We start from the raw sequence: 24,577 nt of genomic DNA on the forward strand, positions 1-24,577 counted from the left end.
CCCAGCATGCCGCGCGGCGCCCCCTTCTCTGATTGGCTATCCTGACAGGAAGCTCCCGCCCTTTCCGCCCGCTTCCGCCCTGAAGTGCGGGCCGGGGCGCGGCGGGCGGAGCGGGCGGGTTTGAATCGGTGCCGTTCCCGGTCCGGGGATGCCATGGACTTTTCGGAGCTGTTCAAGCTCTCCGGGCTGCTCGGCAGGTTCTCCCCCGACGGGAAGTGCTTGGTGAGCGCGGGGCCGAGGGGTGGCGGGGCCTGACCGGGCGGCGGGGCGGGACGGGGCCCTGAGGTGGAGCCGGGCGTTACGGGGCGATGGCCGCCCGCGGGTCGTGTGATGGCGGCCGGGAGTTGGGTTAGGAAACGAAGCCTGCTTCCCCCGTTGGGAGGGGCTCTGGGCGGTGCGGTACCGTTCCCCTGGGGGTTAAGGAGGAGGGCGGTAATGCCGCGGGCCGGCGGGGCGCTTTGCGGGTCGGTCGGTTCGTCCGGTCGGTTGCTGATCGCCACTGGGGAGTAACGGCTGCACTGTCAGTGCTGCAGAACTTCACGGTGTGCGTAGAGCAGCGCGCCTGTTAGAGGCTTGTGGTCAGCACAGCGCTCAGTTACCGGCACCTAAATGGTTAATGGCGTTCCTACGGGACGAGGAATCGTGCTTTGGAAGGGTAGGCTTAGTCGTGCCTAGCAAGCGTCCGTAGAACTAATGAGTTCGGTTTCTAAATGACTACAGATCCCCCTACAGGCTTAACTGTTTTTACCATTGTTTGTGTTAGAACTCAGCTCGTGTTAAGCCTTTCTAAGGGTGAATGCTGCCTGTAAGTGGGCTGTATGGTGCCGCGCATGGAGCTTCTCAGATCTGGTGCTGATGCATCAACTCAGCTGTGTTCCTATTTGTGCTCAGGCTTCCTGTGTGCAGTACCGACTGATCATTCGGGACGTGAATACCCTCCAGATCCTTCAGCTGTACACTTGCCTGGACCAGATTCAGTACATAGAATGGTCATCTGATTCTCTTTTTATATTGTGTGCCATGTACAAGCGAGGGATTGTTCAGGTAAGGACCCAAGCAGAGTCCTTTCGCAGACTTGTGTGTGCTGTGAGTGTGAACAGCAGTCACCAGTTGAGTGCTTTTGCTAAAGTAATGTAAAATGTTATTGATAATGCATGGTTTGAGGTAATGCAGCATGCTATGACTTTTAAAGCTGTGACATACCTCTTAGTTTCAAAACAAATTTAAAGTGAAAATATATAGTAAACTAATTTAAACCAAAGCCAGAAGGTATCTTAAGAGTTTCTTATTTCAGCAGGAAACAAATACATGCAAACTTGCCAAATGGTCTAAAGCATGTTTTTTCAATTGCTGGATATATTCAGAATATTTGTCAAAGAAGAAAAGCTTATTTTACATTTTCTATTAACACACAGAGGTGTGAGGCTTACTTTTGTAGTGGAATCCAACGCCAGTCCTTCATGGCCACGGCTTTCAGAGGTTTCTTGCCCTCGCTGGTTGGTGATGCAGGAACTTTTTCTCAGCTGAAGTGTATTCTTGCAAGAAGAGGTTTTGATGAGCTGTTTGTTTGGTGCGCTGCCTGCTTGTTTTCCTCCCTTCCTGATGTAGGTCTGGTCCTTGGAGCAGCCAGACTGGCACTGTAAGATAGATGAAGGGTCAGCAGGATTGGTGGCTTCATGTTGGAGTCCGGATGGTCGTCACATTCTCAATACAACGGAGTTTCATGTAAGTGTGAAGTCATGATTACTCTCCATGGTATCAGATGTTACTGTCTGCCCTTTGCCTCTTAAAATAACCTGAAGCTCTTAAAGCTGTAGTGGTGGTAAAGAACAGCTTTCCTGTATTCCCAGATGTAACCTACATTAGTTCCAGTTCAGATGTTACTCTGTTAACATTTTATTCTCAGGAGTTTGATAAGATAGAAAATGGACTCTTAAAATTGTGAGCTTAAGCATAAGTTATCTGTATAAGAATAACTTTCATTTATGAAAGCAGTTTTGGTAACCACATGTGTTGGTAGCTCAGGGAAATCTACAAACATCAAGAATGGCTTTTGAATTAAAAAACATAGTCTTAGATTAACTGGGAAATGCTTACAGAAGTGCTTGATGTTTCATATAATAGATGGCTGCTGGTAGAATCACTTGTGACATTTGAATTAAAACATATGTAAGCACTTAAGAGCTATGTTCTGGAATCTGCATTAAGGGGTAGAGTCCAGATGAGTCTGTGTATGCTGTACACTGAGGACATGTTGGAAGGCATGTGGAAGTCTGACTCTTCACCTCTTTAGCTGATGATTGATGCAATTCAGTACAATGAACAGCTAGAAAATAGCTGGGAACCACATGTGAGAAACTTTTCTGTTTTAATATATCTGACTTTTTCAGAAAGAGTTGGATTTTAAATGATGCATTGTTGCCCTTAGTTCAGGTGTTACACTGCAAGATTTCCCTTTTTCCATCCAAATATCAATGGGACACAGGTGGGGGGTTTGTCATCTGTGTGTGCATACTGGTGTTAGTGTAAGTACTGATGCTCTCAAGGGAACCTGTGAAGAAATGTGCATACAGGGTGGAATTCCCTGGCAAGGATTTTTAGTGTTGGCTGAGGTAGAGACTTTCTGCCTGTCAAGCAGTCTCCTTCCACTTCCCCTCAACTTTTTAGATTGTGGATTTTGTGGAGTGATTAATTTAAACCTGAGTTTCTCCAGGAGCAGTCACCTTGATAGTGATTAAAATAAACGAGAGTCCAGAGATACAACTCTTAGTCAGTGAAGACATGCCTGACAGGCAGGAGTGTTGTTGTCCCTGTAACCCAAACTGAAGGCTGGTGCTATGTGCTACAAATGAGTTTCTTATGGCACATTCATGTGGGGGTGGACTAGCAAGTATTTATTACCTCCCAACAGAACTTGGTTTGACCTTAGAGGATTTCATTAAGCCTTTGCCAAGTTGGCATCTGTGTTGGGATAAGTTTTCTTTCCAGCTGTAAACAGGTTGCTAAATTAGCTTTGTCAGACAGCTGCCTGGGTTATGCCGATGTCTGAGTTGTGTTTACTCTATAGCATGCTAAATCCATAGTCTGGTGGGACAGGCGTTAGCAGTGCTCAGGACAGAAACTGTCAAGATACTTAATATTGGTGTATTATGTATGTTATGAACTTCAGGGATTGCCTGGGGGGCTTATGGTTCCCTGTTAACCAGTGCAGTTTGGCTTCGGTAGCTTGACATTTTCAAACAGCACCAACTAATTACTCATACTTGTAATTCTTCAAGTTAACATATGAGCTCCATTGTAAGCTTGCAAATTAAAGTAATTTCTATTAGAGACTTCTTTAAGCATATGGTTATATTAATTTATTTCTAGGAATCCATGCTTATTAGTGCAACAGAGAATGTATTCATGGCTGACTTAGAGTCAGATTTTTTTTTGCAGTAACATATTAACGTCATTCACTATAGATGTTATGTAAAAATGTGATGTTTTCTCTTTTTAATGTGACCACTATGCAGTTTCTAACTGAAGAGGAGTGCATGAGAATTCTGACGCATTCTGAAATCCATTTTGAGTCTGTTATCTTTTGAGATGAGCAGTGATGCTCCCAGGGTATTTAATTTTTAATGTTAGTGTAAGTATGTAAATGTGGTCATCTTGCTGCAGACAAGTCTGTAACAGTGTGTAGGTCTCCTGAGTCCTAAAATTATTACACAGCATGCAGTAATGTAGAATGGTACAGATAACCATCTAAATGTTTACATAAACACCACAGTAAACAGTATGGTACGTAAGGCAGCTAAGTGGTATGGTCTGATGACCAGAAGCATATACAGGCTTTGTTCCTTCCCTCACAGAAGACTGGAATCTGAAAAAGCTGGAACATGATGTCAATGCTGTTGATTTGTGTAGTGCCCTGGAAAGCAGCTTGTTGTCCCATAGCTATTGTTTGCTACTGCATTTTGTAGCAGGTGCTTCCTCTGCTGCTGAAAACACTCTGTAGTGTATCTAGCACAGGAGGCTGCTTGCTGGAGGAGTCTATGTTATCAGTTTGTCCTGGGGGAGATGTCATACCAGGTATCGTTCCTCTTTCCCACCCAAAGTTTGGGATGACAGACATGTAGAGTTTAAATGAGCTGCAGGTAAAAGATACAGGGAAAGCTAATGGATCTTTAACTTATTCCAGACTTGGAAGTTTTGTGATAGGTGTTTGGAGATCATCAGCATTGTTCTGGAGCATTTAAGACCTATACTTTGAAATGTCACGTATTGTACTTTCTCTAGTTCCACTTTAGTACTGAAGCATCAAGAAGCTTCCTTAGAGCTACAGTAAGAAAAAAATGTGTGTGTTTCTGTGTATATTGGAGCTAATCCTTAGTAACTGTAAATGGCTACGTTGGTTGAAAAATGCTTTCTGTCGAGGAATGTGCTCTGAATAATCTTCTGAAATCCGGTGCTGACAGACACTGCTATGTAAGGAGGCTTTGTGACCCAGTCAAGTCTGGGACAAAAGTTGACAGTCATTTGAGATGCAAGGTTGTTTAAAAGTGCGTTTTTATCTATTGAAAATCACCAGTCTTACACCTGCCTATAGCTGTCAACATTGGACGTAGTCCCGAGCCCAGCACTGGAGACTGTTTATCACGTTACCATCTAAATGCTTTTTTTTTCTCAGCTGTTTTTAGGCTATTTTAAAAATGCTTCTGCTTTTGGTTTGGTTTTTTTCCACTGCAAAACAACAGCTGAAAACTTCTCAGACACCATTATCGTTAGGATTTGGGTTTGACAACTCCAGTTAATCTAGGAACTTACAGTAAAGAAAGAGAAAGTGCCTTCAAAATGGGCAGTAAGAAATGCCTGCCATGAGCTGAGCTGACCACAGGCTGTTCTGCTGTGAAAGCTATTGTTCCTTCCCCACAAACTCTGGAAGAGGTAAATAAGAACAACACAGCTAATTGTGCTTTTTGTTAAGCATGCTTGGCTTTCTTTTTCTCATTCTCTGCATTTTGTTTCTGTCTCTCAATTATCTCTGCTAGCTGTGAAATAATCCCTCTTAGGCCAGGTTTCACTGTCAGCTTGGGTAGGATTGTGAATAATTTTTCAGTTCCATCTGAGAAGGCGAAGGTTCTCCCTTTTTCCTCATGTTTAATTGTAAGCATTGTTAGTCTGTGTAAGGTAGATATGAGTGTGTGCTTCATCTATGGCTCTATAACTTGCCAGTTTACAAGAACCTTTTTTTTTTACTGTAGACAAATTGAACAACTGAAAAGAATCCTAATTTTGGAGATCAGAACACTTTGCTTTCATAAGTTCCTAATGCCAGTTCCAGATTTTAAGTTGTGCTGTGTGACATGGAGGTTGTGATGAAGTTATTGCAGAACTTACACATGGTCTCCAGTGTAGTTGTTTATGAGTCTCAGGCAAGGCAGAGGTAACAGTAAGAGCCCTGCATGCCCTGTGTTGCTTCTCACTGAGAGATTCCCCTCTTCCTATGCATTCCAGCAGTAAGGTTTTGCCTTTTGAGTCTTGGAACCAGCCTATATGGTCCGGGGCAGCAGTGCATCTGACACGCAGCAGGCCAGGTGAGTTGACTGGGGCCAAGTGGTAACACAAGTGTGAACTTGGATGCCTTTGTCAGGGAAAATTACAATCCAGACCTCAGCATTCAAAGCTTGCAGCTGCTAAGCTCGTATTAAGTGGCTGTAGAATGTGTTGTGTGTGCTGCTTGTTTTGGTCAAGGGAGGAACAGCAGCAAGTACATTTAACACTGCAATTAATAGGAGCAAGCAGCGTATCACTATTGCAGTTGCTATAGAAGAATGTGAGTAGGCATTGTGTTGGTATTTTTAAAGTAAATCTTGCATGAGGAGCAGACTAACAATGCTGTATTTTTGTATGTCCGGAAGTGAGCAGTTGCAGTGATAAAACTTGATTAATGGTGTTCATCTTGCAGATTCCACTGGGATCCCTTAAACTTTAAGGTGGTACTATAGATGTCTAGCTGTAATTTCATAGCTGTTAAATAAAGGAAGAGATAATAAAGGCTGCATTAAACAGTAGTCCAATTGTGCTTTTTTTAATCTTTGGGCATAAGAAGACTGGAATCTGATATGGTCATTGCTCTTTCCTGTTACATTTTAAAGCAGCAGTTTTGTGTGTGGTCTCTTCAAGTCTCCTAAGTTTCTTAAATATATATTAAAAATTAATAAAAACAGCTAATGATGCTCTTTGCTTCTGTTCTTTACATTTCTGGAGAGATGCAGCATTGGCTTGAACACAGTATCAATTAATGACTTTTGCTAGAAAGCATCATTCATGTCAGTAGTAAAAAAGCCTCTGAGGTCTGCTGCAGTGCACAGGTTCCAGTGTTAGCAGGTAGAACAAACACACAGGATGCTTCCTTGGTCATTTCTCATCTCTGAATTGTACCAATTGCTTCAGAGGAAGGAAAATGTGTATTGAGGACAAACAAAAGAAAAAGAGCAGCAGAAACTTTTTCCCACCACTGCGATCTGTATTGGATGCAGGTGGGTGATTGAATGGTAGATGGTGCTAAAGTTATACTTATGTAGTGAGTCAGAACTAATTTGGTTGTTCAGTAGTCTTGGGAAAGATGGTTTTATGGCCACAGGTCTTTATTGCAAAAATAGTTTTTTACCTGTGTCTTATCTAGAATCTCTTACCTTGGTGCAATAAAAATATAGGAAAACATGGGATGAAAAACATACCCTGGAAACATTCCTTGCTCCAGATATAAATGCAAAGGTTCACATGACATACTGATTAATGCACATATGTCTGGTGTGGCTGCCGTTGCTAAGGGAGAGTAAGTATTTGTTTTTAATTGAATAATCTGCAGATGGCAATGCAGAGCTTCCAGAATGCAGGCTGTGACCTTGACGAGCTGTGGAGGGGCTTGTTTTGCAGCTGACTGCCTTCTTTGCAGTTTTCATGTTCTGTGGGTGCACAAGTCTCCAGAAATACCACAGATATGGCGTTTAATGCCTTGCTTTTGCTTGTCTTCTAATTCTTTCAGTAGTTCTGTGGTGTTGCCTTCTTGTGGGTGGCTGAGGAGGGAAGAACAAAGTGCAAATCAGCTGTCACAGCTGAGCATGTGGTTAGAAGCTGGGAAAATAAATAAATAAATCTGGTTTTACACTCAGCAGCTTAAGATGCAATGTTCTTGAGTTGCAATGATTTCTCATCTCTTTCCCATGTTTTGTGATGAAATTATTTTTCCAACTGAGAAGTGTCTTGGCAACATATTATGAGCATGAACCTAGCTATGCACTGAGTACATCTCTACCTTCAGTACTAATGAAGTGCTGTTGTCCATCTTGATGTTCTGCACCTGTACCCCTTGGGAGTATTCAGTGTGCCTGTAATATTAATTAGAGATAAGTATCCTTGCTCACTGAAGAGAGCACAGAGAATTCCTTCCAGATTTTCTTACAGCTTTGTGCTATGCAGAATAACTGCGAAACTTAATTAAGCCATACACTGAATCTACTTTGCATTGTTGAACTAGGTCTTGGGGGGGTTATGTACTAACTAATTTAATCTACAAAAATAAATACTTCCTTGTCTTTCTCTCTCAACAGCTGCGGATAACTGTATGGTCCTTGTGTACAAAATCTGTATCTTACATCAAGTATCCCAAAGCTTGTCAGCAGGGTAAGTGTCACCAATTTCCCACAGGAATAGGATTGAATACAGGAATGCATTTCACCATGATGGGTACCTGGGTGCCATCTGCTGTGAGTGCTGCCCTAGGACCTGAGTTGTCAGCCCTTGCACAGAAGAACTATGGGTTCTTCTGGGTCTGTAAGGCCAGATTAAGCTGGATGTGTTGGTGATGAGAAGCACAAATCCAGAGTGCCTTTCCTCATCATCTTACACTTGAAAAGATCTGTGAGGGAAGCTCCTGTCAGAACTGTGGTTAGCAATTTGCTGCCTGAGCTTTGTTTACAATAATACCTCATATGTGATGATGACAATGTATTACAGAGAAAATAAGAGAGGGGATGGGGACTGACAGTTGGAAGTTGATGGGATTCCAGTAGCTGTGTACCTAACTTGTACAGCTAAACAAAACTAACTGTTTCATCTGCTTTTTTTTGACCGATCATCAGTTATTCTGCCTTGTTCTCTCACTTACCTCTCTGTCCCACTGGCAGGGATAGCTTTCACCAAGGATGGCCGCTATATGGCAGTAGCAGAAAGACGTGACTGCAAAGACTTTGTCAGCCTCTTTGTGTGCAGTAACTGGCAGCTGCTGAGGGTAAGATATGTCTCTATTCCACTGCTTCTGCATAGGCTACAAGCATCTGCTGCACACTACTTTAAACACCACCACTTTGCTACCATGGCTTTAGACTTGCCAGTGTATTTTCTAGCCAGCATCTGGCTCCTTTGCTGGCCTGCAGCATACTTCCATAGCAGAGGGATTCTGTTCAGGAAGCTGTGTATACTGTGTGTGCAAAGAAAAAACCAGCAAACAACCCCTCATATAAACTAAGAATGATTCTCTTAAGTTATAGTAAACTGTATGTTTCTAGGCTGGCATATGAAAGGCTGTTACATTTGTGGTAGCATTTGGAAGGGTGAAACTGAGGATTACATGTAGTATTTGTTAGAGTAATGCTTCAAATGATGTTTTTCTCTTTTGGGGGCAGCATTTTGACACTGAAACACAAGATCTGTTTGGAATTGAGTGGGCTCCCAATGGCTGTATTCTGGCAGTGTGGGACACATGTCTTGAGGTATGAGGAGAAAGAGGATTTTAGAGTTTAAGTTGTTTTTCACAGCTGCCATGTATGAAGCAATAGCTAAAATAAAATGTGGTGTTATTTTTTAAACAAATGTAAGATAAGCTGAACTCCAAGGAAACATTTCAGAATATTACACCTGTGTAGGTAATGGGCATCCTAACAAGTATGTATCAAACTTAAGTAGATCCTTAATGACAATGAAATAGCTTATTAACATCTAACTTATATAAAACTATATTTGTAGCTTTGATTGTAAACATTGTGGAAGCTGCTATTCAGATAAATGAGGAAAGAAATATTCTGTAAGACTTTTCTACAGTATTACTCTATATTGCATGAGAATTTAAGTAGTGATCTGAAAAGTTAGTTAGGTATATGTAAATGTTATCTTTAGTGCTAAGTGTCTTCTGATGGCTGTGGAGTTATGGGCAATAGGACCAAACCAATTAATCAATTTGTTTCAGTACAAAATATTGCTGTACTCCCTTGATGGCAGGCTGCTGTCCACATATCAGGCTTATGAATGGTCATTAGGCATAAAATCCATTGCCTGGAGTCCCAGCAGTCAGTTTTTGGCAATTGGCAGCTATGACGAAAAGGTAAGAAATAGAAAAGAGAAAACAAACCTATCTAAATCACTTGCAGAACCGTGTCGTAACCACTCTGTCTTGCAATATCTTCTTGAATTAGGTGCGTATCTTGAATCATGTAACTTGGAAAAAGATCACAGAGTTTGAACATCCAGCAACTGTTACTAACACAAAGACTGTAAGTATGGATCCAAACTCTGCTGAATCATTATCAGCACTTTGTTGGTGTGGCTGTTTGTTTCCAAAGGTGCTAGTAAATCCATTTCATCCTGGAGGCTTTTCTTTTTTTCCCCTCCTAAGCTCTAAATAGTGCTTGGGAAACTTCTTGAATACTTGAGGTTGTAAGGAAAAAATAAAGGAATCCTTTCTAACTTTCTGGGATACACACATGATTTTTCAGTATAAGAATTAGTAGATTCTCCAAGGACTTCTGCCACATGCCAGTGTATTTTACTGTAGGTGCTGATTGCTTACAGATTTGGGGATGTGGATCATGATCCACTAATTGCACCTCAGCAGAACTTTTCTTAATTGAAAAATGACCTTTTTTACTATGTAGTATAGAACATGTAATGGAGGACAAATGGAAGTAACTCTGCTAGTCTCTACTACACAGACAAGAATACCAGTTGGCATTTCTTATCCTGTCAGGGGGATAAGTTGTTACAGACAAGCTGTTAAAATACTTGCTTCTGCAGTGTTGCACTTTGTGTTTATTTATGATAATATTCAGGGTGAGGATTCTTAGTTAAATGAATTCTATGTTTTCATTACAATGGAAATGACTTACTGCACTGCGAAATGTAGGTTTCAGGAATATTGAATGAGGTGGACTCATTCTTCAAGATGCATTTATCTGTCAGAAGAGTTTTCTTGACCATGGTTCAAACAAACAATTCAATGAGGATGCAGGATTCATTATTTGCCTGCTTAAAGCCCCTCTCTTTCACTCATAAACTGGGGATGCTGAGATGTAACACACCTGAAAATATGATGTGTGACACTTGAGTTAGTGGGATGTGAATGTTTTATTAATAGCCCAAGTTCAAACTCTCCTAGGCCCTTCTTAGAACTGTCACTTGTTTCTTTGTAGATTGTATATAAAGAAGTGGAGAAATCCCCATCTGTTGAAACAGAGAGATTTTCTTTCCCTCCGACAAGAGCATTGGCTAGTTCTGTCTTCAGCACCCAAAGTAAATGTAAGCCAAGTTTTAGTAAAGTAAGACACTTGAGCTTGCCATCTGAAGTCTTTCTATAAATAAACGTTATGTAAATGCTGATATTGGAATGGATCCTCTGGGTGCTCTGCTCAATTCTCCTCAGTTAACTGGAGAGCTCCAGGGCAGGAAGCACCCTGCTAGAGAGGATGTTGTCCGTGCTCTGAAGGCATGTTAAAGATGAGTGGGGTGTTGTACCAGAGAACTGTAATTGCTTGGGCACAGGAGAAATAGCAGTATAGAAATACAGATCTGTCTTCAAGTGGCCTAGAAAAAACTATCTTAACACTGTGTGCATTTTCTTCTGATTTACAGAAACCTATGCAATATTGTCTCATGCCTTGGAGTTACTTTAATACCCAATTAGCAATTAAGAATCTTACAGCATGTGACAGTTCCAGAGGTTAAAAAAATAACATCAGAAGGTGTTAGTCTTGCTGTTTGTTTTAGCGTTTCAGAGTCTCTTCTAAACTAATGGTAGACAGTGCATGATTAGTGTTTTTCTACTGTTTTTACTGTCTCTTTGTGGTACTGCAACAATAATTCACCTTTACCTTGCATTGCTGTTTGTTTGGAATGCTAATGAAAAGATGGTGGAAAACTTGATCTTACCTATTTTCATAGTTTAATCTCGTGGGATTTCCAGTCCTTTTTGGCTTTTGTAGAAGAGTAAGAATAGAAAGCTGTTCATAAAAAGATGCAATATGTTAAAGAAAAAACTATTGAGGTTTCTGCTTGGAGAATCTTGCAGAAGTGTAAAAAATTTCTTGTTGTCTTCAGCTAGAATTGAATGCTTTGTCCATTCAGGCTTGCTTAGTAAAGTCCTTTTATTCCCAATTCCAGATGACATTTCCCAGGTGCCAGTCTCTTTCCAGTACATCAAACCTGTTGCTGATAGGGCTAATCCCAAAATGGGGATTGGGATGTTGGCGTTCAGTCCAGATAACTGTTTCCTGGCAACCAGAAATGGTAAGTTCCTTCTGTCTTCCGTTAAAGGAGAAACCTTTTTGTTATATGTGCATTACCCTGGGTTTGGCTTTGTTTAGTAACAATAACCTGCTCTTTATATTTCTTCACATATATATGAAGCCATTCACTGTATTGGAAAACGAAGCACACAGCTCCTTCCTCCTTCACTTTCAGCATTTGTCTCTAGGAAGGCAGAGTTCTTCACAGCCTGTTGTAGTGGGGCTTCTGATTAGCACAGATGGCCATGGGATTAACACTCAGGTTTTCCCTCTGACAGGCCTGAGGGCTGTTTATGTCAGGATGCAAAAGTTGTGGTTCAGAGGCAGAGCCCATTAACAGCAGCATAACTGTGAATAGTTCAGTAAAAATCAGCGAAGGCTGGAAGACAAACTGAGTAATTCTAAAGAGGCTGTGAGGACTGTTTTTCCTTCAGGTATTGAAATGATTTCCTCTTATCTGTCAGATAACATTCCTAATGCTGTCTGGATCTGGGACATTCAAAAACTGAAACTGTTTGTAGTGTTAGAGCAGCTGTGTGCCATCCAGTCCTTCCAGTGGGATCCACGACAACCTCGACTTGCTGTATGTACAGGAAATAGCAAAGTCTACCTATGGTCCCCAGCTGGATGTGTGTCAGTACAAGTTCCAACAGAAGGTAAAGCTTTCTACAATGCCCTCTGCAAGCCATCATCAGCTTTTTGTTTCCACTTATAATAATGCTTGGGCCAAATTAAGTAAAGGCTTTGCTGTGGTTTACAGCTTCTTTAAAAACAGGTCTTTCCATCCTTCAGCAAAAGACTGCAGATTATTTGCACTGGTCTCTACTGCACAGGCTGTCTCTACTGCAGTAGCAGCAAAATCAGACTCCCTATTTTAGAGCTTCTAAGGTGGGAGGGGTACTTTCTTGCAGTGAATGTGGCTGCATGGAAAAGGTGACTGGAATAAGGAGATGCTTTTTGCTGTTTCTGCAGGTGACTTCCAGATTGTTTCTCTCTGTTGGCATCCTAGTGGAGATTCCATGGCACTTCTGAGTAAGGATAACTTTTGTGTGTGTTACTTAGAAAGAGAAGAAGTGAAATAACTATCAGTTGCATTAAAATGCTCACAAATCTGAGGAAGAATGAGGAAAGGGGTCAAACCCCAATCTGAAGTGTTTGTTTATAAATTATTTATTTGAAGAAGCATAACCAAACTCCAATCCATAAAGTGCTGTGAGTGTGTCTGAATGATGTTGCATTTAAAGTGTGGAAAACAAAGTCTGGCTTCGAAGAAGATTTTAGTTTTGATGTAATTCAACAGATTCTGGCAACTATGGAGTGTTTTTTCTAACATTGTAGCTGACTGTACATAATGTATAGACATTATTTAAATTTGATAATTTCCAATAAATATTTTGATAATTACAAACTCAGTATGATTCTAACTAAAAAAATGCTATTGATTTGCAGAGATTGAGGCTGTCAAAATGAATGAAGTTGGGGACATTTACCTTTACTGAAAGGTAACAATGAAGCAGATACCTTAGAAAAGGCATTGAGAGGTGCATGCAACTTGTTGCATTCCACTGTTATTTCAGCTTTGTGTAAGTTTCAGAAACACACATCAAGGTCAAAAAAAAAAGCTACTGCAGCACAGTATTTATTCAGCATTGTAGCTGTGCAGACATATTCCCATAAAACCATGTGTATAGGAGATCACAGACAATGACGAAGCTTGTTACAGTAACCTCATGAGCACTTCTGGTTATAGTATCTCTCCCCTGCTTCTGAAATTCAGTACTGGAGGTTTGTATGAGGTTCAGTGTAAGAATGTATAAATCAAGATTGACATACAATGCTCAGAAGATCTATCTGTCTCTGTTAGGAGGTCCCGTGCTGCTGCTGGGCCAAACTAGAGAGGATTTAAGAAAATTGCTATGAGTGTAAATGTGATCAAAGTAGGGTTACTCTTATAAAACTGTCCCGAAAAATAACAGCTCTGAAGGCAAATGTTTGCAATGCTTTTGGCAATACGCTCTCAAGACAGTCTTTATGGCTGCAGCAAAAGATGGTACGAAATAGCAACTCAGATTCAGTTGAGAGAAGGAGCTACTTCTACAGAAAGCTAATAAATATATATTCAGCCATGTGCCTGTTGATAAAGTAATAGTTCACATACCCTCCTTCTGAGCAGATGTAACAAGATTTGCTGGCTCTTTTGCTAAAGAATGCCTGTTATGAATCCTGAAAGCTGTGTCAGTCAGTCATCAATGTGCTAAGGTCACTGTAACTGGGAGACACTGAAACCTCTTTAAGCAATACAAATCAATCCCAAGCACACCACGTGATTTAGAGGTACAACTGTCATATGGCACAGTATTTTGGACATTGTTTGCAGCAGATACTGATTGCACAGATTAACAGGGAAGAATGTGTAGTTAGAAATGGAAGAGGAAACAGCACTGCTTGCTGGCCCTGTGTAAGAGCTGTTAGTTAGCTATAAAATACAGGCATGACACCACTGTGTGTCTGCTTCAGCTCCCTCTGCATCGTGCATTCTTCTCTCCATAACAACCAGAGCCTCCTGTGAACTGCTGGTTCTGCAACCACCCCCTTTCCTTCCTGTAATGTCTTTGCTTTGCTTATCAAATATGGTGTGCTCTCCCCAAGAGCCTGACATAAAATCACTTTCCCTTTAAAAAGACCAAATGCTATGCATTTTAAAACCCAATTTTGCCTCTTGTCATGGAGTAGCCAAGCTTGGCCTCGTTGTTGATGAAGGACATCAATCCCACATATGTCTCAATCAGAAGAGGCCGCTCCAGCACCAGGACACCGTTGGCCCTTCCTGGCAATGGCCACTCCTTGTGAGCTTTCTTCACAGCCTGGATGAGCTGAGTTTTAAAGTTTTCCAACTGAAAGATTAAAACAAAAGTAATAATCACTGTGGTGTTTTCCCTATTGTTTTACAAATCCCTATGCTTTTGTAGGGAAAGACTTCCTAAAAGCGTAAGGGGCCAACACTAAAGCTCTCGTTGCTGTGAATCTCATGTTCCTTAATAAACTTTACATTCTGACACTTAATTATAACTAATGTCCTATGACACTATTTACAAGCAAACGTGGGCTGGATGTGTTGCTGTTATCCAAGTTATCAGCAGCCATCTTATTTTTCTGCTGTTCTCCTGCCATTAATGCCAGTGCTGCAGTTAAATTGCTGTAATTCTCTGTTACAAAGTGGAAACCTGAGGAGAGGAACCACAAAGAGAGCTACCAAGTGAAGGTTTGTCTTAGCAGCTGTGTTATGTGTTTAATTAGCTGGTGGAAGTGTCAGGCAAAAGTCAGCCCTTTGCCTGCCAGGTAAATGAAAGCAGGAATGGCATCGTGATCCATTTTCCTTTGGGTTTTACAGCACCCTGCACTTCTGAAAGGCTTAGCTTCCTTTCGGAGTAAACCACGAATGGCCAGCTGGCAAAAACTGCTTCAGCTGCCCTTCAAAAGCTGAGATACAGAGAACAGGAAGATGCAGCTTGCAGCTGTGTGTTGGATTTAACTGTTCCTGTTTGATTTACCCACTCTAAGCAGTACCCAGCCTGCAATACCTAGAACTCCAGAACAGCAGAGGCGATCCCCTTACCAGGCAGAGGGATGCAACCTTCTCATCAGCATCTGCCATGGGGTGCTCAGTGAAGGTGGCATACGGGACGTTGGTGGACCAGGGGTTCCATCTGTTGATGAAGGACGCACGGCTCCTCTTGTCCCACTGGATGCGGATACCAACTCCTTCCCTCCTGGTGTTGAAGACAGCAGGGTTAGTATGGGATGGCCTTGATTAGAGGTCTGAAATAGACCTCCTTAAAGCTGGTAGCTGCACTAGTCTGTAGCTGGTCCAAGCGGGACAGCAAGCTCCTTTATCATCTCCTGATGGAGTTTGAATAGCTGTAAACAAGGTTGGTGAACAGCAGCAATGGGAAGACGTCTCATGCTTCGTCCCAGGGCCAAGGCTGCCAACACAAGCTGCGTGCACCGACAGCCACGCTACAACGGGACTGCATCAACTTACTTGTTCAGAGATTTAGGTGGGAACTCAAACTCTCCTACAGAGATGGTATCGATGGCGTTGAGGGCAATCCTGGTGACGTGCTGGCACTGCAGGCCCACAAAGTCGTATTTGCAGATCAGAAGGGACCGATCGGTGATGAGCACGAGGCGCTCCTTCTCATTGTTCCAGTGGTCGATTCTGGTAAGGAAACAGAAAATGGAGCTTTAGCTGGCTGGAAACGTCTAACAGCTTGTCTGATGGAAGGGCTGCGATGGAGAGCAGAGCCAAGTCTTGGCAACCGCTCTACTATCCGTCACAGCCTTCGCTTTGCACCACCAGGCCTGAGAAGAGGTCGAACCTCCCAGCTGAGAAATGCTACAACGTAGAAAGCATAACGGCTCTCGGCCTTTTGAATTATTAACTGCGTGCAGAAGAGAGCAGGGACTTTCTCCACCGCTCCAGCAGCGGCTGCCCCGCGCCCGAGGCCGCGCGGTACTCACTCGGTGAGCAGCCACACGCTCTCCACGTCGCCGTCCTCCGTGGGCATCACGACGGCGCGGATCTCGCTGACCGCCTGCTCGATGGTGCCGGGCTGCGGGGGGGGGAAAGCGAGAGGTGAGAGGTGAGCGGAGAGCGGAGCGGGGCTGCGGCGGGCCGGGCCCTACCCGGAACACGAAGTACTCCTTAAGGCGGCCGGCGCGGCTCGCGGTGCGCACGTTCAGCGGCCGCAGCTTCTGCCGCGGGGGGGCGGCGGAGAAGGGCGGCTCGGGGCCCCCCGGCACCAACAGCGCCGCCGCCCCCCCCGCCGCCTCCTCCTCATCCTCCGGGCCGCCCTCCTCCGGGTCGCGGAGCTGCAGCATCGCGACGGGAAGGGCCGGGCTGCGCCGAGCGGAGCTCCGCCGCCTTCCGGGGCGGGCGGCGGGAGGGGCTGAGCCGCACCGCACCGCCCCGCACTACGCGGAGGGGGGGGGCGGGATGGGAGAGCGCTGCGGCGCGCGAGGTTCGACGGAGCGGACGGGCGCGTGGCTCCGTCTCCGTGCAGCTCGCGGGGCGGGGTTGGGCGTCCGCCCTCTGCAAGGGGCTGAACCCGTGCGGAGCTGCCGCTGCAGCAGCGCTGCGCTCGGGCTCCCACCTCCCGTGCAGACCCCACCCCGTGCAGAAAAGCGCTCGCGGCGCAGCGGCTGCCGGTGCCGGTACCGCTCTCCTCCCGTCCGTTGGGCTCGGTGCCCGCACGAGATCCCTCGCGTGGCTGCCGTTGGGCGCAGCTGTGGCGCTCCCCGCGTGCACCTCAGTGTGCTGAAGGCCTCCTCGCCTCGCACCTCGTGGCCGTCCTCTCTCCCTGTCCTTATCCTCCCTGCTGCCCCCTGTGCCGTCCTGCTGTCCCGGCTTCCAGCTCGCTGTGCTCTGGTGGGGACGGACCTGATGGTCTCAGAGGTCTTTTCCAAGCTTAATGATTCCACGAACCCGGCATGGGCACCAGCGAATCCCCATCAGCTCCTCCGGGTGTGCTTTTCCCTGTAGGATGAGGACTGTGGTAGAAGGCTGACAGCGTTCCCATCCTATTCCCCACATCCCCCAGAACTGCTCATTTTGCACCGTGCTTCTGCTCCTTCCCCCCCAGCTTTACAGGGCCTCCTTGGGCAGAGATGGATTGTTTTCTGTTACAGTTCATAGAAAGACCAAACCTCAGTGAGATCCCTCCGGGTGTGTTGGAAAGGGGTGCCCGGGAGCTGACTTCGGGTACTCCATAAGAACTGTTTCTTGGGGGGAAAAAAGCCAATGTTATTTCTGCTGCTGTTCTGTGAGTCTTCCCCCTCCACTGGTGAGGCCGGGCACAGATGTGGGAGGGATTTCTGCCCGTCAACACAGAAAGGAGCGAGCATTGAGTGTGGGGAGCTGACCTGAGGGGAAGCAGCTCAGCCCCCCCCCCCCCCCCATGCCCCCCCAACCTTATGGGGCTGCACAGCAGGACAGGACCCAGCTCTGTGAACCCCCAGAGGTTCGAGCCATGTCAGGAAGCAGCTGCCAGGAGGAGAAGTCACTGTGTTTCCCCGCAGCACCAGAAGCCAGGTTTGCTGTTGGCTCCCACCCAGCGCCGACGCGTGCTGTGACAGTTTCCCATGGACTGCACTGAGCTGAGGAAGCAGCCGGGGGGGTGGATGTGCTCCACTGGTGACCCCCAGCAGCAACGCTGCAGAGGTGCTGCCATGGAGGCTCCCGTGCTGGCGCTCATCCTTGCACTGTGGATCTCTCCCCTTGCTGCTGGCACTGAGCTGCAGCCCCACATGTGAGTAGCAGAGAGAACCAGGTGCTGTCCTGGGGTTGGGGGCTGAGTTTCAGAGCTGGGGGTGCAGGGAGGTGAGGGGCTGCGCTGTGCTTCTGCTTCTCTATGTGTTCCAAAAGCATGCAGAGGTAGAGAGAAACTTAAACATCTGCACAGCCTTTGCTTGCGGGAGGCGATGCTCTGTTCTGAATGGGAGAGGGTGCAGTCAGGTTGTCTGCTCATGGCCCAAGTTTAGAAAGGCACAGCTGGACCTCTGCTTAATGTGGCCTCTGTTATTCTCTTCCTTCATTTAACAGCTCATTCCTGTTGTACTAAGAAACTTTCTGCTAGGAAGCTTTGTGTGTCGTCTTTTCACATCTCACAAGTTTATTTTGTATACGTTTATGTATATAAATACGAACAACAGTAGCAAACCCAGCTAATGATGCTCTTCTGCTATTCTGAGCACAAGAGGCAGTGATTGTGCAAACAGTTCAACTCAGACCTGCGCTTTGCATTGTACTTTGCACACCCGCTTCCCATTGCTTCTTTCTTTCCCCCCTTTTTGCTGTTATTCCAGGACCAGGGCAGCCATTCCTTTCCAGTTAAGGGTTACAGTTTACTGTTAATCTTTTGGCTACTTTGAAGAAGTTCCTAGGAGTGCAGAAGCCCAACTGCAATACCCACAGCTCTTCCTGCCCCTCACCTGCTTTTTGGCCCCACCAAGCAGTTGCAAGCCTGGATGGAATAGCAGCAACAGTTCCAACGAAGCATCTTTGCATCAGAGGCAGCTTTTCAGTCTCAAGTATAGGAATTCTTCCTGTCGTGTAATTGCTGTAATTATTGCCGTGATGATATCCGTGTCGTGATAATAAGGGAGCAAACAGAGTGTCTTTTAAGAGGACATCAAAGGCTCTGCTCCCACCCGTCCCCTCGGCCCTTTGGTTGTGGCGCTGTAAATCCCACTGCTCCACCACAGTTCTCCCCCCCAGGGTTTGCTGACAGCTCGTAGAGAAATTGGGATCTGCTTCTGCATCTCTCTGCTGTGCCTCCATCTGCCGATTGGCACAGAGGGATGCTGAGGGTTTCCTTTGTGGGGAGCCATGGTTCACCCTTGCTTAGCTCTGTTTGCAGAAACGTGCAGACAGAACCAAACAGGCAGAGCGAGTTGGGATAAATATTTTCAGTGGCCACGCCAGATATTTGTTGTTGTTCGTCTCCTTCTGCTGTGCTGGAGCAGTTTTCATGTTCTGCCAATGAAGCTTCAAAAGTTCTATCTCCATGCTGATGTTTGTGCATGCACAGCAGGGGGGAAAAAGCACAGCTTGTATTTATTTGTGCTCCGGATCCATCCCAGGAGCGGAGGGCACCGTCAGCCCCATTGCACCGCTCCAAGGAACCCCACAGCAGTGGGGTGGGGGGAAAAAAAGGTCATATTTACTGCCCATTGCTGTTTGCTGTTGCAGGACTGCACACCGCTCCGGGTACAGACGGCTGTACGGCTTGCAGCACCGCACTGCGTACCGCTGCTGCACCGGCTGGGCTCAGCGCCCGGGGAGCACCGCCTGCCTGCACCGTAAGTACCGCACGGCTGCTGCTGGAGCTGCGTCCTGCTGCCAAGTGCTATTGAGCTCTTAAAGCCAAGCACAGAGCAGTGCTGCTGGTGAGAGTCCCGGAGAGCTCTGTGGAAACCCTGAGTGTGCATCGCATCTCCTTTCCCAGCCTTGCAGTGCTGTCTGTGATGGATGGCGCTGCAGGGCTCGGTGCACAGCCTTTGCTCTCACTCTGCGTTTTGGCCCTCAGCAGTCGGTTTTGGTGCTGCAGTGGTGTGAGGAAAACGATGGCATAAATGAGGTTTGAAGCAAAGACCCCAAACCTGGGATGTGTGCACTCAGTGGGTGGATTTCCTGCTCCTTTGTGCTTGCTGTAGTGTAATCCTCTGCAAAGCAGGCAGAAGTGCTCGCTTCCCAGCTGTGTGGGTTAGAGTGTATTCAGATCTGCTCAGGTCAGGCTGTGGATATCTGTATATATGGTGCTATATGGTCCCAGGCAGGGAATTGCAGTGGCATTGCCCTCAACCCCCTTTCCAATGGCACATCCCATGCATGTGATGCCCCAGTGGGACCAACATCCCCAGCCAAGCCACGGGGAAGCCGTGGTGGTGCCCAGGATCTGTGGGTGACCAAGGCTGGGAGGTCATGGGCTGATCGGGGATGTGGTTCTGTGCTGGAAGATCCTCATCCCACATCCTCATCCCCAGAGCAGTGAGGAGGTGGGATGGCTTCTCATGCTGGCTGCTCTGGACCTGGAGAGGTTGTAGGAAGGATGGGTGGGGGAAATGAATCATTGATAGCTGGAGGAATGCTGAGATGGAGGAATGCACGTGGAGCACATCAGAGGAGCTCCGGTTGTGCTCATTGAGTCAGCTCAATGAAGGTGGTGCGGTCGTGCCAAGGGATGGCTGTAGGATCTGTGGCCTCAGATGAGTATCTGAGCTTCAATTCTGCCTTGGTTTTACCAAATCTTTGGGAAATGGATTTTCCGTGTTTCCACGAGTTTTAAGAAACGTATCTCACTGGAAAAATCCCAGCCTTGCTTGTGGCCCAACTGAGGTGCTTTGATTTCAGAAGCCTAATTGAGCATTCAGTCTCTGCGTGTTCATTTTGCACTTCACTGGGTGAGAACAGAGAAGTGGGGCTGCTCAGCCTTCCTTGCAGTTTAGCTCCATTTCGTTCTCTGGTCCGCTCAAAAGGTGACACACGTCTGGGTGATCCGAGAGGTGCAGCTTTGGCTGCTTTTGGTTTTTCCCTCACAGATGCCTCCAGCTCCCAAGCAAATAACCCATCCTCCGTCGGCTCCTCGCCTTCCTCCTTCAGTTTTGAGTCGGAAACGGAGGGGATAAAGATTGAGGGATGCCATTGTTTGAGCTGCAGAACTGCAGTCGTCTGCTGTGCGCTTTCTTTGGCTGCTGCTTGGGGAATGTGGGTGTTTGGAGAGGAAACTCTTATCACTCCCTGCTGTGATGGTGGCCCTGCGCTGCCCCGTCGCCTTGGCTGGGGGCTGTCGGGTGCTGGGAAGCCAAAACTGGGAAGGTTGTGTTTTTCTTTGGAAGGAAAGGAAGGCAACGTGGAGGCCCTCCTTGCACCCAGAACCAGACAGCCCAGCAGCATATACGTGCACCAAGCCTGCATTCAGCTCAAGGGATTTCCAGCCCAGCCAGAAGCCAGCGCCGGTTTTGGAATGGCAGTGAGGTGCTGTGCTGAACCTATCATGGTTTTACAGTCCACGAGGCCAATTTAAAATCTGTTTCTGAGATTAAATAGCAGCAATTGTTCCTCAGCTGCCAGTTCACTGGACAGATTCCACCATTAATAATACCCAGGCTCAATGAAGCAGAGCACTTCTCTTGCAGCAGCCAAGGAGTGGGGACGCTGCTGTTTGCAAGCAGGTTTGGCATTCTGCTGGGGCAGCCGTGTTGTTCTTCCATTGGCAAGCCCCACAGATAAATGAGGGGTGGCTCCAGACAGCAAAGGCTTTTGTTACTATCACTTGTGGAGCATCCAGCCATAGGCTGGCTGGGCAGAGCATCCTCTGTAGAGCATCCAGCCATACATGGAACGAAGAACCCAGCCTGCCCTGAGCTGAGATTTCCCAGCCTTTGTGTTGTTGTTTCCTCCCAGATGTGCTTAATTTTATGGCACTTCAGTTTCTTGTGGTTAAATCTGTGCACGCAGATGCATGTGCAGGGTATAGTTGTGCAGACATTAATTTTTGCACAATTTAGTGTTTGTGGGGGCCTCTGTACCCCCCTTTATGTTCCCACTGTCTGCAAGGACACCTGTTAGACCCTCAGTCTCTATAAACCAGCCAACAAGCTGCTCTGAATGCCAACAGGTGTTTCTAGTTTGGTGTGTGGGAGTGCATAGTAACCTCCTTTCTGTCCCTCCAGCCTCACCAAATAAAATCCCAGTTGCATCTAAAAGTCCTCCACTCTGCACTGGAGCAGCAGGCAGCCCTGCTGTGAGTGCCAGGAAACCCGTGCATGTTCACATAGGGAATTTGGGTTCTTTTTTGGGGTGAGATTTAAGTGGCTTGCTTAAATGTGGGTGGAGCTCCAAGCCCACTCTTGGCTCTCGTGTGCCAGAGCTGTTCCGAGTCATTGGGGATGGAGGTCAGAGCTGCTGTTCCATGGCCTTAATCTGATTGTCTGAGATCAAAGGGCCCTATGGTGCTGTGTGCACTCATAAAGGAGCAGTGGGATGCTGGGTTCCCTCGCTGTGCCAGCAATGCAGTGTGCAGTGGATGGAGGGGGAGGGTGGAGAATCCAGGGGATGTTGTGCCTTTCCTTGCACACCGTTGTGTCTGTGAGCACATTGCATTGCAGGGCAGCAGAAGCTGAGCTGATGGGTGCCAGGTGCGTGCAATCAGGGGATCCCTCTTTGCACCTTTGGCTTTTTAACTTAAGCTTGTGGGTGTAGTAAGAAACGAGTAGCGATGGCCCCTTGCTTAGAGATAAAGGAAGCATGGATAAATGTCTTTTGTGGCCTGGCAACGAACTTGCTGAGGACAACATAAAACGTGCTCATTAAATGTCCTTTAACCAGCATTGCTTTTTGTTTTCGGCAGCACTGGGGTGGTTCATCCCCCCATTAATTGCCCAACACCAAGGATGGCACAAACGGGCCCTAATTTGTTATTGTAACTTCTTCCCATGGCTTTCTCTGGGATTTTGCTCTTGACACCTATTATCCATCTGGGAACAGAAGTGGCTTTTGTCGTGAAATCTAAATAATGAGATCAGTCGTCAGCAGTCGTACAGAGACAATCTTGTACTACCAACACTACTGCAGCTCTTGAGAGCCCTACAAACAGCTTCCCCCCCTTCGGACACTTTGTAGTATTGACCTTAATTATATGGAGACAAAGAGATGGGGAGAAAGATTATTTTTTTCCCAGGAACTCTCCAGTTCTCCAGGACAAAATGTCTGCTGCCATTGTGCCGAGTGAGCAAGCCTCAAAAAGAGCTACAATTGGTATTAGTGCTGCTTATGAGCCTGAGTTTGCCAAGTGCCTGGAAGGAGCACGGCTCTGACCTGTCATAGCCCGGCTTTCTGCTTCTCAGCCTTTATTTCCGTGGGCTGTAATCCCCTTTGTGGTATTTCATGGCTCCTGACTCCGTTCCAGCCCCAGGATGGATGTTTGCTGGCAGGAGCTGGCAGCCAACGCCGCTGACCTTTGGAAGATGCTCGGTGGAGGATTGCTGCTGGCTCTCATTGCTCCTCACTCATGTGAGTTAGCTGAAATATCTGAGTGTCGGAGCAGCTCTTGCAGGCATAGAGCTTTTATGTCCTGCATCAATAGTGGAGCATTCTCCTCTGTCATTGCTGCTCCTGAAAACATGCCGTCAAGCCTTAGCTGCCCAGCAAAGCACTCTGTGCCAGGCTGTTATCAGTGGCCATTCAATGCCATGAGTCGCATTGTGCCCTCTCACTGATCCAGGCCATTGGCTGGAGGAGCTTAATGCAAGCACCTGGGAGATGTGTGGGTGGGTTGGGATGGGGCTCTGTGGGTTGGTGTGATGAGCTCTTTGGGGGATCCGTTACCTTGCTGATTTTGAACCGTTTTGCCTAAAAACAGCAGAGAATTGGCCCAAGGAGGGCTGGTTGGCAGATAGGCATCGTGTGGATTCTCCTGCTGTGTTTACAGTTGAATTTGCTTTATTTATGCTTGTATATAATAACATCTTGACAAATCACTCCCATGTGTTATTAGGGCAGCGCTGAGAGCTGGTGGCTCGGGTTGCAAGCACAAGTTGTGAGGCTTGTGTTGTTTGCACTGTTAGGGGCTGCAGGGAGCTGCATGAGCCCTCTGTCAGACCGTCCTCCTTCTAGGGAAGGACCAAAGCCAACAAACACCCCCATGAGCTCACAGAGCTGAGGTCGCTGCAGAGGGTTGGGAACTTTGAAGGAAGCCTCTGCAGCTCCGGCAGGGCAGGAATAGGGCTTCTTTCCTTTGGGAGTCATCCGTGAAGCACAGCATTGGCTGCAGAGTGGGGAGGAAAAAAATCCCATCAAACAGCGGCGTGTTTGTTGGGCTCCCCAGGGGAAGCCTCAGCAGGCTGCCAAGGCACTGCTTTTATATGCTGCATCCATTACATAGAAGTGTCAAAGAAGAATGCTCTCCGTTATAGAGAGGTATTTATAGACAGGGAGGAAAAGCCAAGGCTTATGGCAGAGCTCAGAGGCTGCTGCTGCTCTCGCTGTTGACACAACGGCTGTTATTTCCCCGCTTTGAAGATCCATCCCATGCACGCATCCTTTGTCTGAGGTCCCGGAGAGCTGCACGTCCTGGGGTTGGGAGTGCTCTGTGCTTCATGCACGGATGCTTCAGACGGAAGGAAATCTCGTAAGGCTTTGATAAATCCAAGCTCTAACGTTTCTGACAGCGTTGTTTGCGGAGCGTAACCGCGATGCTTATTTGTACAAAGCACGAAGGGAAGAGTCGGCCCTCTCTCTGTTCTTGCAGCAAAGGTTACAGCACACGGGGCAGCAGTTTGGGCTGTGTCTGCTCGTAGGATTGCTGCACGTGGCACCTGGCAGCGCCTGCCCGTGCTGGTGGCTGTGAGCTGCTCCCAGCAGGGCTGTCCATGCGAGGGCTGCCAGCTCTTTGATGGGAACAGGAAGGACTTTAATGGACGGAGTCACCTCCCAGTTGGTTTAAGGCATGGTCTGATGTTTCAGAAGCAGTCAG

At 46.5% G+C, this 24,577-nt stretch overlaps 4 protein-coding genes across 14 annotated transcripts in view; 2 read left to right on the forward strand and 2 right to left on the reverse strand.

Annotated features, from left to right (window-relative positions):
• Positions 1-1,609, reverse strand: part of TP73 (tumor protein p73) — a 34,258-nt gene extending 32,649 nt beyond the window's left edge. For both annotated transcript variants that reach the window (XM_040651276.1, XM_040651273.1), the window contains exon 1: positions 1,431-1,609. In XM_040651276.1, coding sequence (XP_040507210.1) covers positions 1,431-1,462 — 32 coding nt within the window. In that variant the 5' untranslated portion in view covers positions 1,463-1,609. The remainder of the gene's footprint in view (positions 1-1,430) is intronic.
• Positions 67-14,466, forward strand: WRAP73 (WD repeat containing, antisense to TP73). 5 transcript variants are annotated; one of them, XM_015296853.4, is made up of 13 exons: positions 67-222; positions 892-1,044; positions 1,609-1,725; positions 7,599-7,671; positions 8,175-8,278; positions 8,673-8,759; positions 9,233-9,367; positions 9,459-9,536; positions 10,452-10,557; positions 11,419-11,544; positions 12,008-12,199; positions 12,516-12,575; positions 12,993-14,466. In XM_015296853.4, exons 1-13 carry the CDS (start codon positions 154-156, stop codon positions 13,040-13,042), a joined length of 1,350 nt encoding a protein of 449 aa, XP_015152339.2. In that variant the 5' UTR covers positions 67-153; the 3' UTR covers positions 13,043-14,466. The 5 variants fall into 5 exon arrangements, with proteins under 5 accessions (XP_015152339.2, NP_001006299.3, XP_040507061.1 ...); NM_001006299.3 differs by having other exon boundaries at positions 12,516-13,140; XM_046903110.1 differs by lacking the exons at positions 67-222; positions 12,993-14,466 and adding an exon at positions 443-655 and having other exon boundaries at positions 12,516-12,951.
• On the reverse strand, positions 13,167-16,462 carry TPRG1L (tumor protein p63 regulated 1-like). Its single transcript, XM_015297097.4, has 5 exons — positions 16,230-16,462; positions 16,065-16,156; positions 15,586-15,762; positions 15,160-15,313; positions 13,167-14,437 (listed from the first exon to the last, which is right to left on the reverse strand). The coding sequence occupies exons 1-5, from the start codon at positions 16,422-16,424 to the stop codon at positions 14,243-14,245; spliced, it is 813 nt and encodes a 270-aa protein (XP_015152583.1). The 5' UTR covers positions 16,425-16,462; the 3' UTR covers positions 13,167-14,242.
• A 204-nt stretch (positions 16,463-16,666) lies between these two features.
• Positions 16,667-24,577, forward strand: part of MEGF6 (multiple EGF like domains 6) — a 35,682-nt gene continuing 27,771 nt past the window's right edge. Inside the window, exons 1-2 of one of the 6 annotated variants that reach the window (XM_040651262.2) lie at positions 16,667-17,851; positions 19,294-19,403. In XM_040651262.2, coding sequence (XP_040507196.1) covers positions 17,685-17,851; positions 19,294-19,403 — 277 coding nt within the window. In that variant the 5' untranslated portion in view covers positions 16,667-17,684. Of the gene's footprint in view, positions 17,852-18,452; positions 19,404-24,577 lie in introns of those variants that run through there. The other 5 variants (XR_005841394.1, XR_005841395.2, XM_040651263.1 and 2 more) reach the window with 5 other exon arrangements.

This window comes from Gallus gallus, chromosome 21 (assembly GCF_016699485.2).
Source record: "Gallus gallus isolate bGalGal1 chromosome 21, bGalGal1.mat.broiler.GRCg7b, whole genome shotgun sequence".
Taxonomy (NCBI): Eukaryota; Metazoa; Chordata; class Aves; order Galliformes; family Phasianidae; genus Gallus; species Gallus gallus.